The 12,240-nt window shown below is 34.1% G+C and overlaps 1 protein-coding gene across 3 annotated transcripts in view; it reads left to right on the top strand.

Annotated features, from left to right (window-relative positions):
- The window catches only part of LOC139122675 (protein TBATA-like), a 31,404-nt gene that overhangs the window by 7,583 nt on the left and 11,581 nt on the right, over positions 1–12,240 (top strand). For all 3 annotated transcript variants that reach the window (XM_070688282.1, XM_070688283.1, XM_070688281.1), the window contains exon 3: positions 2,395–2,642. In XM_070688282.1, coding sequence (XP_070544383.1) covers positions 2,414–2,642 — 229 coding nt within the window. In that variant the 5' untranslated portion in view covers positions 2,395–2,413. The remainder of the gene's footprint in view (positions 1–2,394; positions 2,643–12,240) is intronic.

Raw genomic sequence — 12,240 nt, 5'->3', positions numbered from 1 at the left:
AATCATGTTCGTGATTGTCAGCGTATTAGAGAGTGGAATAGCGTGAGACATGAGACCAAAACATTTTTTTTTACCCTGCGCACCTTTTGTGACAGTGCGTTGGCATATTTTGACCCATTTTAACGACAACAACATAAGCTATGACAATAGCAGTAAGAATGGACTCCAGCCCATAATAGAAAGCACCACTACAGACCGTAGTACAGTATAGGCAAAAGTTTATTTCTGAGTCCTTGGCAAAACATAAACTTTGCATGATATTACAAGACCTTGAAATTGTGACATCAATTTCTAAAAGATAAACCAATTATGGAATTTCAGAAATGCATATTGAGACAGTAAAGTTTACAATTACAGTCAGGATTAACATTGCATAAAATTGGTTGTCACTGTCAGTATCTGTGAATGACTTACATGTCTTGGCCCGAGACAAAAATGACTGCCGGGACCTCTGGACCTTTATGGTATCAATGTCTTTGATAGACATGTGTAGGATATTGTTGTCATGACTTCACAGGACCTTGGACTTGATGTTGTCATAGCTTGCATGGTGACTAACAAATTCTTACCAGTCACTGATGCAAAAACGACCTGAATAAATGAACGGCTATAAAAAGCAATTTAAGATGTTCTCTTTTGAACTTTACAGTATGAAACCATATTAAATCTTGCTGCATTCTGGAGCCTCAAGATAACATAAAACTCTACCAGGATTAAGTTCCAAAAATAACTTTGAACTTGGTGAAGACACTCAAATATTGACCTGGCCAACAAATCTGAAGCCATATCAGATCAAGAATAAATTTGTACATGGCTTTATGTAGGTCCCTGTATTGACATTCAGATTGTGATATTTGAAGGAAGCTGTTTGTCAAGGGCTTGGTATCTGGCCACTCAGTGTTTGCCATTGCACTTGAAACTCAGACAGTTAAAGTAAAATATTAAGTTGTGAAGATACTGAATTTTGGCGTAACCATACGACCAAATTGATGTGCAAAAAGTGTTTTGTGTTTGGTCATTTGGTCATCGATCAGGTTGCAATTATTCCTGCTGGTTCAGACTTTCTAAATAAAGAATTATTTGAACTGTGTATGTATTGTGGAATGAAGAACATTTGTAGCTGATTGAAGAAAACGCACAAAAGTTTTCGATATCAGGAGGGGGAAATAAAAATAGTTGAAATTACAGCAAAATATTAAATGTTGACAAACATGGAGATAAACCACTGTAAGATACATGATTGAAAATAAATGGTAAATCAAATTGTTGGTTGTGGTGATATTTGACATTCTTTCCATTTTGAAACTTTATTATCAGTTTATGAAGAGATCATCAAACTGTAAATCATGTCCTTTATATCTCCTTGTCAACTCTCACAAAATACCTGTGTTTGACAGAATCCCTTGTTTATTCTTTTGATGACTTGCTAGGCCAGGAATCTCCCGGCGTGTTTGTTGTGGGTCTGAAATGGGATTTAAACTCATGAGAGAGAAAACGATTCATCTTTGACCGTTGTTCTGACATTTGCGAGGCAGAATGCTGGTGTTGATAAATGTCACATTTTTGCGTTGACCTGTCTCAACCATTGTAAACAACATCAGCCAATCACCAGGAGGTGAATACATTTCAAGGCTATCATACATACGACCAACTTACACTTCCTACCAGCGGCAATCCTAAACTGGCAGGAATCAGTCGACATCATAAATGCTTGGAAATTGAGATGCAATCCTACTCTGAAATCTGCATATTTTATGCAAAAAAATGGAATAATTAACAATTGTGTGTTAATTACTCATTGTTATGTGAATAGCCATATCTACATTTATAATTCTTGAGTTATGGCCATTGAATGGAATAATCTCTGCCGGCATACTGGTAGAAAGGAACTAAATACTCTGGATAGAGGTGGCGGTGTGCATGGCTTGCTTGGTGTTAAAAAACATGAATTGTTCTGGATACGTTCCACTTTTCAGAGGTCACTGAAAATACCGCCCTGGGTGAACGGTGTTCAAAGTGTTGTCCCGATCAGCCCTGATAGTATGGTTTTATAGCTATAGTGTGGCCTGACCTACATCAGAGGCCTTCCAGTCTTACATTCTCAAAACACAAGGACCTTTCAGCAGTGATCTAAAGCCTTGGTGTGTGTAAACACAGGAATAAAAAGATTTATCAACAAGTGTGGTTTTCAACCCTCACACATAAATTTCTTGACAGACAACGAGGCGGCCCAACAAAAAAGTTAACAAAATGTTCTCTTGCAGAGAATTGATGTTGATTTTAACTTTCTCTGAAGAAGAAACAAAAAACACAAAACAATGTTTGAGTATTTTGACAGGTTCCTTTAATAGATGCAGGTTTGTAATGATTTTGCTTTTTCCATTCTCATTCCAGATTGTAGTTTTCCCAGACAATGCCAGTGGAAACTTTCATTCCGTCCACCAATGAACCCCTCCTGGTGAGGGGTACCATGGGACACATCCCAGAACACAACACGAGGACAGCCCTTCTGCCGACAACCAGGAAGGACTTTGCCGGATCCCGTCCAGCGACCATGGCCAGCGCCCGGTTCGGTCAGCTCAGTCAGAGCGCTTTCTTCGCAAGACATAATCCTCATCCTGCTAGGGTTCGGCACATCAAAGGTAGGTAAACCAGAACACTTTGAGGAAAAACACACTAGCATGAACACTGCACACTGATGATGCCTATCTTTAATATAGAGCCAACAAAATGATTAGTAAGATTTACTTTATTGTAAAAGAAATGTGTCTTCACACTGTAAAACTAGACTATTAAGAAAATGTACAATATTAATTTGACATAAATGTTCATAAACTGTCCTGTGATGAAATGTTCATAAATTTTTGACATAAAGTTAATAACTGTACACCTTTATTTTGTAGATTTCTCAAATCTACATATGGCATGGCTTTTCGTCCAAATACTTGAACAAATTCTTCAAAGGTACCAAGAATAGCTATAATGCTATGATAATAGAATAACAAGCACCAGGGCCGTGGCACATATGTTTCTGATTAATTGTAGCTTAAGGTCCTCTACTCAGAGGCTTAAACATATTAAGCCCAAAATATAGGTCAATATAAACGGCAGATGTGAAAAATACAGTGTTAATTTACAGATGGAGTTCCTAAATGGGTACTTAGACAGCTGGTGTATTTATATAACAGCCAATCAAAGTGTCCGCTGCCTTGGCTTGTCTCCAGGGAACATGGTGTATTTAAACCATGAGGCCAGACAACTTAAACTCTCACAAAGGCAGACCCATGCAAAGAAAAAAAACTCAAGCAGCCCTTAAGTAATGGTGTATACAAATGTGGGGATTTTGGAAATACGGAGGGTTTGACCCTAGTGGCCTTAGTAAAATGGGCAATCGAGGATTAATGCGAAGCATTTGATTCAAAGTTTGTTTCTTTTCTGTAAGTTAGATGATGCAGCAAAACTTCAGTTTGGTTTAAAGGCTGGCAGATCCATTGTAGCTTTGTCATATGTGCTTAGTGATATAAACAAACATCAGTTGCTATGGATACAGCCATCTGCAGAACAGAACTTCTGAAACGTAGAAAAGATTTGTTGCTCTGTTCTTAAAATTAGCAACATTCACATGATATAATTCTTGTTTAGTAAAACACCAAAGCAGCAATATAAAAACAAGAAAAGTTAAATGAAACTTTTGTACATACAATAATGCACTTGGTACTTATCTTATACATTACTTTAGTATCTGAAATCGATAATTAAATCTCAAGAAGTTTACATATCAAAATTCAAAGAATTTGATTTCAGATAAAGTTTTTCTGCGGGCTGAAATGTAGCACAATATTTTATCTAGAAATCTTAGCAACAAGTTCTAGGTAAATTCAATTAATAATTAAAAGTGAATTATGATGCAAAATACCAGTTTGATAATGAAAGAATCTCACAATAGTAATCTGAAATGATGAAATATACTTATATACAGTGTGGCTTCTTATGTATTTGAAATCAAAATACATTCAGTAGTATGTACCTTATTGATTAGAGAGACCTGTTAGATGACATAACCACTATTTAATTTCCTGCCTTTGATCAAGATTTCAAGATTCCCTCCTCATCAAATTGACATCTTGAATGAAGAATAGACAATTAATATCCACTTATTTGCATGCTGAGTTTCTACATGAGATAGTTCAGGTCAAATATTTTTTACTTGGTGAACGTTTGAATGAGAAAGGGAATTTAAAAAAGATTTCTTTCATAAATTCTTTCCATGTCGCAATAGATTGTCCCAATATAGGTGTTTAAGAAACAAGTGGTCAATTTTTTCTTAAAAAAATATCTTTCCTGAAGTTGTAAGGAGTTTATATTCAACTGAAGAAGATCAGTAGTTGTATCATTGTAACTCAAGTTACTTCCAAAATAGTGAATTTCATAAATTCCGAAAACAAGTCTCATATATTTTGGAAATAGTGTTTGCTTGATCTAATGAATACAGCGTGCAACTTATGCATGTATGACTGTGTGAAGGTTGTGCATCAGTGTCAGTAATACATGTGGATGCAGTATGGCTGTACCCTGTAGTAAAGCCAAGTCAACCTATTTGTGAACAACAAACAAACAAACATATCCAGATGGAAGTTTTATCATTGCAAGCAATTCATATTCACGACTATGACCAAGCACGTTCAGGTCCTGAAATCTTCTTTACATGATTTATACATGATTACTTCAATGTAAAAGTGGACAGAATAAAGCCATGCTGTTTGGGAGATAAGCGTGAGAAGTAACAACTCCACATTGTTTCTCTATAGAAGGATTAAAGTTTTATAGAAGATGTAATTCCATTGAAAATCCAATGTGTGATTACAGTGTTCTTTAGATTTAACAAAGGCTTACACTAAAGACACTCACCGATTACATTTCAAAAGATTTCAAATTGCGTCAGAGCTTTTATTGTTTGGCTTCATGTAAATAAGCCTGCAAGACCAGTATGTGGTATGTGAACATACAGACTGCTGACAGCCACTTGGGCCAGTTTTGGCCTTTCATAGTTAACCTTGGTATGAAAATACATGGCAAGAGCTTCAAACGGCACTTTGATATGGTAGGACATATAGGTACCATGTGCTTATATGCCTGTGGCACTTGACTGTCTTCCTATAACCCAAACTGCAGGTCACAGTGTGGTTTGTTACTACACTGAGCTCAAATTGACATGACGGGTACCATAAAGGATTGGTGACAGTCTAGTAAAGATATATATATACTCACTGTACTGGAATAATATTAGTGAGCATCAAGCACACTCCAACTCACTTTTGAACGATATCACTGGATGATTTGAAAGACACCTGTAAGATTAAACCAAAGACAGTGGAATGCCGCCTGGCTCCACTATCAATGATTAAACAAAACAAAACAAAAACAATTCAACCATAGCTCCTCATTTCAGTTTCAAAACCAACATAGATATCATATGCTGTATACCACTTTCTTAATCCAGAACATTTGTGATTGACTATTTTACCTTTGATTACATGTATGGTTTCCATAAATGTGTATGTTTGCTTTAAAGTAAATACATATGGACTCCAAACCCCACAATTAATTTGTGAAGTAAAGTATAGGTAAATGTGAATTACACATCCAATATCCCTCATTTTAATAAACTCCTTTTTTTTCACCTTGGAGTTCCAAACAAACACACAAGCATATCGATTTCATGAGTTTTTATATCAGAATGACTATTACTAGACAATGCCTACCAAAACATGGCTGAAGAATGTTCAATGTCCGTTGACATTTTCCTCTCGTTGATACATCAAAAGTCACGCCAAGGGCAATCTTTCCTTTCTTTATAAACTCTAAACAGTCCTATTGAAATGGACGAGCTTCAGTGTAATGACCCACCTAAATAGCAAGGGAGTATTTTGTTCCAGATGTAAATGGACTCAAGGGTCAAAGGTGCAGGTCACTCTGGCCAGTTGCCTAGCTACAAACCCTAACAAGAGACACTGCGCATATTAAATCTGTGTAACAGTAGTGCAAGAATTGCTACTATTGTAACAGTCTAGGTCAATTAAAATAAGATTGTTAATACAGGAAGATTAACAAACATATCAAGGATTAATATAAAGCATTCAAATAGGCAGCAGGATCTTGCCCATTTTAGCTTACAAACCATTAAGTGTTTTGGTTTGATTTTAGACAAATTTTGCAGTGTGTATTAAAATTGAACATTTTGAAATATCCTTGTATAAGCTACCACACATAACACAGAATATACTAATCCTTTACAAGCAAAAATCACACTTGGTCTCTTCTTGGTGAATCAGAAAGGTAGCAACAATGCAAATAATAATTCAACTTCTTAAAAATAATTAATTTGGGAAAACAATAGTAAGACTGAGTTTCAAAAGCAAAGGTACAAATACTTGTTTTAAGAATTAGTTTACAGAAACCTCTTCACTTACAGATTTTTTATTACAACTACATGAACATATAGTTTTATAGAATTTGCAAATTTGAACTAACAATGATATTGGATCACTGAAAGCATTTGTCTGCTGTATTAAAAATGGTAGACTTTACTTATGGATTTCTTTCCAATATACATATGTCAGTCAAATTCTATGCATTTGAAATGTCCATATTGATTTCCTCTGTTGTATTGATTCACAATATCATATAGAAGATTTCCTCAGTGTACAAATCAATAATGTCTGTTCCATGTATATTTTCAACAATGCGCATAGTGTCAAAAGTACAGTTACATCAATGTATGGAACAGTCTGGCAGTCTATTGATTTCTGCTGTAATTTCCTTTGACAAAATTTCACTCAATTTCCACTGAATCCTAAAATGATACTGTCTTTGATGAGACCTGAAACGAGTAAGTTTTGTCTGAAAGAAAAATTTATGATCAATGTGTAAAATATGGATGTTTTGAAACACTAAAATAACACCGATATGAAATACTGAACATACATCAATATAAATTACTGATTGAAGTGTATTGGCATGGTTATCAATTGGATTCTATCAATACTACGGTAGTTAATATGATAAACAACTTGTAGATATATGAATATGCTCAGAAAATTCTATTTGGCAAATTTCCATTATATAGAATGTAGTTTTAGTACAATGACACTTGGAGTGGATTTTCTTACCAAGTTCATGTTGAAGTGTTGATTGAGTTTACACAATAACAGAAGATTAACCGACACTCTGCTCGGAAATACAGATACAATTTATGAGCATTAATGGTTTAATGAGTGCATCAGTCTCCATATTGATGGACAGTCAAGTAATTAATTTCTTGAATTAGAATTGCGTGCCATTTGATGAGCCATCCTGTTAGCATTTTGGTGACAGTCAATACTGAATTGCTGAAAAATTGTAGGGATGGCAAAGAATCATTCACAAAATATAGAATTCACCATCCAATCTCTCACCCATGTTGTTCTGTGAAACGTTTTCCTAATCCTTGGTAAATTCAGTTCTATGCAATCTATCGGTACACAAACACATTTTATCAAACACATTTTAGTTTTTTATTAAAAACTCATCTTTTACTTGTGCAATATGACATGAGGTTCAAAAAGTCATTTTAAATTTTTTAAAGCACATTTACTCAGATCAAACCAATTACTGAAAGAATAGAAAGAATAAAATACTTTTTTCTATAATAAATGATTTTTCTGTCAAATATGTAATTAATTCATCATGCTTTATTCTGTTTTTAAAATTTTGTTCTTGATTCTATTGAGGTTAATGAAAATGCGATTTTTAATTGCATTATTATAATGCACACTGGTACCTTCTTAACAGGGTCAATTAATAGGTGTGATAATGGCAACGTTTTAAATTGATAAATCATTAGTTCCTGATAAAATGGATACAATTATGCCATCCATGTGGACAACAAAGTAGAAAAGATCATCCACTCTACACTGAATTTTCTTCATCCTCGTATAATCTTCTCTTGTGCTTGAGTAAAACTAGAGTTGAAAATTTTGGAACACGATGTGTGAGATACAAATTGATAATTATTTTGCTCTGTACATGTACATTTCCTGTTGAGCTGGTTTTTTCAATGCATCTCCTTTTTTGAAATTCACAATGGCACGATAATTACATCGGAAAAACATATTCTATTAGCAATTACTTTATTCAGTATTGTAGTAATTTGGTTATTGCATCATATTCTTCTTTTGTACCATTCACTGTTACCATGGAAACACTCAAATTTTTACAATGGTGTCTCATGGGATTTTGCAAACAAGTATTAATATTCCATTAAAACAGGACAGCCATAAAGATATTAAATGCTGCCTGTGGATAAAGAAATATTGACATTTCGTGGACGTAAATTACGATGTAAAACTGTGAAAAACATTCTATTCTAATAAAGAGTAGTTTTGTACAGCAAAACTGAGCATTATAAAGAATAAAATGTCATATTGTCTTAAGGAAAATGTGTGATTTGATCAGCAGGAACATTTCTTGTGTGGAACAGAAATTTATGTCCCAGTGAATTATCTTTCTTTCCAGAGTGATTTGAGATTTTCTTAAAGAAAACAGGTTTTGCCTAGATCAGCTATTGAGAGAAACTATACAATAGTCATCTGGCAAGAAAATTTATAGTATGAGTCATGATATTTCAACATTGTTCAGGTAATATGTTGTTTCATAAACCGAAAATACAAAAAAAAAATGCTACAGGAGGAAATTCACATCACATAAAGTTAATTATACTATTCATAAAATTGTAAAATTTATTTTAGAAAAAAATAATGGCGCTCCTTTTTTCCGGAAGGGTTCATTGCTTGCAAACACACATTAACATGTACATAATTCATCTTTTGCTCTTGGCTGATCAGCAATGATGAAAGGTCGTTGCGATGTCGGACTGCTCAGTGAGTGTGTCAGCACTGATATTAACACCTGCCACATTTCAATTTCTTTTGAATTACACTCTGAGAATGTATTGCACGTCCCAGCGATATGTGTAATAGTGGCGGTGATCTTACATGTAAAGGCCACTGGCTATTATGTGCTTATTTTGTTTGATCGCTGCCAGCTATGAAGTTTCCCAAATGACTTGGCATGGGTGTGCTTTTATTGTGCTCGACAGGTGAAAGAATGTGGCTATACTTAACAATGGGAGTGTGTCTGTTTGTCAGTCAATTAGCTCTCTTGATCAAATAATCCTTTGGCCAGAGCTGAGTCCATAAAAATGAAAGACAGATATTAGTCCAATGAAACATACATATGGAAAAGAGTTAAAAAATTTAGCACAGAGGCAGCATATTGTCTTTGATAGGATGCAGGGTTCAAGAAAAGTGTATTCCGTTCCATGGTTCGAGAACTTTGTGGGAAAAATGCCAATGGAGGTTACAGAATAGTTGATCGCTTTGTCCGGTGTCCGGGTAAAAATGAACACACTGATTGACAAATACACTGCAGTTTCAACTTGTAGCTCGACAATTTCAAAGTTCATAAATCAGTGGATTTTGCATAGAGTATATACACGTTCACATATCCATGCTGGTTTTTGTCCCACTGCTGGTCTGCGTTGCTACAACAAACCCCCCTTAGCAACAGCCAGCAGCGCACAATTGTGATCCAGCAACACTGTAACATCTAACACTCAAAGGCCAGTATTAAAGTGATTGTAAAATATCTGACGGCTTTTCTGAATAATTGAGTCACAATCACAACAATGAATTTTTAAAGATGTCAGTTTTTATGGCCAAGCGATCTCTTTCATAGTTTTAGTATCGCCACATAAAGCTATATTCACAAATCTTTGGATGATAGGAGGCATTTTATAGAAGTAATAGATCACCCTGACAGGTGTTTTTAGAACAGGAATGTTTGCTAGCAACAGCCAAATAGGAAATCATAGAAAAGTTACAGACCAATGTACAAATTGAAATCACATGTTAAAAGGAGAACGAGCTCAGTATTGATAGAATTTTGTAATAATTTTTGTTGTGTATATAGATACATGTAATCGTATTAATTGCAAGATACACAGATCGCGTTGTGAGGTTATTTTCACCGTCGCTTGAACAAACATCATTGGTCTGTTGATAGGATTCATTTCTGTAAAATACACAGATCAGCCTACAGTGAGGATGTTGTAGCTAACTATGATTTTAATATCAGACACATTTATCTTAAAATGTGAAATTAATTGCGTACAAACTTTGTGATCTAGATACGTAATTCACACAGAAATAGTGTATAGCAGTAAACAATACGATTGGATCCAATTTTTTTCTGTGACATGATTTATTGGGCTATTACCCCTTTTACCATCAAATTTCCATTGAGTCCTATTGTTTTTATATGAGTAACATGGAACATTCCACTAAGAAATAGGGATGGAAGGGTAAAAGACAAATGTTAAATTATTGAAACATGAGAAAGCTCTTGGTTTTTGTTTATTTGTATTTTGTGTCTGTTTCAATGTTGATTTGAAACAAAAAGAAACGCAATCTTGGAGGAAACTATAAAACAGCAATAGGATACACACATGACTGGTTGAATGCGTTGTGTATAGATTACATGGCATGATACACCAGCACTCAGGTTTTTTCCTGCACAGGTGTCAATTACTGTCATGGATAAACACAGTAAATGGTCTGATGTCACAGGTCATGTCTGTCAGTTTGCCTTAAATGTATGTCTACAATTACCTCAAGCCTCTGAAAAATTACAAATATTTGTTAAAGCATATAAGTCCTAAGGTCAGGTATGACTTTGAGACCAGTTTGTTCCCATGCCTTTTAAACATTTTCCGTATTTCATTATATAAAATGACATAAGAGTAAATAAAATCTGCATCATCTCTTTCATTGTTATGTACATGATAACATCAACTTACACATGTATATATATATATATATATATATATATATATATATATATATATATATATAATATATATATATATATATATATATATATATATATATATATATCAGGAGTCTCCTGATGATTGCTTATCGCATGAAACATTTAAAATGACTGATATACTCCTAGATTCCCAGTGTGTATATATATATATATATATATATATATATATATATATATATATATATATATATATATATATATATATATATATATATATATATATATATGTATGTAGTTTAGGTAGAAATACTAATAAACAAATAAATAAGCCAAAAAATTAATAAAATGAAGTACATAGCATACAAAAAGTGTGATGAAGACAGTTTTCAGAATAAAGCATTCATATTAAATGTTTGACATATAATAAACACAGTGAGACTTACAATCTCCAGATGTGTTTTTAAAGACGCAAAATAGACCATAGATGTATTTAGGATGTTAAAAGTACGAAATGTCCTTTCTTCAAAACATGGGGAATATTGTATAATAAAATTTATCCTGCCTAGAATTCCTATTTTTCATTATTCTAGATTCTTTGTAATTGATGACTTGATTCCTGTATGAATTGCTGATGGAAAAATGGAGCTACAAATCAACAACAATCTGTTAAATGTACAAAGCAGCTGGTCGTACCATGTAACATTTCAAATTGTATTATTGACAATACGTCTTTAAAAGTCTTAGAATGATTAGACATAGAAAAACCCCACAAAAACACGCACTGATTTCAACAAGAAGGTACAGAACTTTATCTAGTTCATTGGGTTTCCAGTTAACTGTACTATGCAATGATCAAAGTCTACATACACTCCTTGATTTCATTCGAATTGATTGGGAAATTCTTCAACTTCAGGACACATCTGGCAACCAAACTATCTGCCAATAATCAAAACCTTGGCATGTCATTTGGACGTAAATCACGACACCAAGTCACATCAAAACCAAATCAATAAATCACTGCGTTGTTGAGTCACACAAGCTCAGTTCATTTTGACGCCATTATTGTTTTGTCCTTTGAAACTAGTCTCCTTCAAATTTACCATGGAAAATCAATTATTCTATTGTTCAGAGTCTGAGACTAATCACATTTTATTTTTGTCTTGGTCAGTGACAACTCTGAGAAGAAGTTGGGGCTTGACTCTTTTTGAACCCAATTTTTGTTGACCCCCATTACATTTAATTGTGTTGCTGGTCTAATAAACTGAAGTATGAGTATATATTATAGAGATATGGGAGAGGATTTACGAGTGGTAACACTTTTCAAATTAAAAATGGAAGAACTGCCGTCTCCAGGCAAACTTCCTCACGCAGTGA

Source organism: Ptychodera flava, chromosome 22 (assembly GCF_041260155.1).
Source record: "Ptychodera flava strain L36383 chromosome 22, AS_Pfla_20210202, whole genome shotgun sequence".
In the NCBI taxonomy this organism is placed as follows: domain Eukaryota; kingdom Metazoa; phylum Hemichordata; class Enteropneusta; family Ptychoderidae; genus Ptychodera; species Ptychodera flava.
Note: the sequence above shows the minus strand (reverse complement) of the source record. Positions and strands in the feature narration are given on the sequence as shown.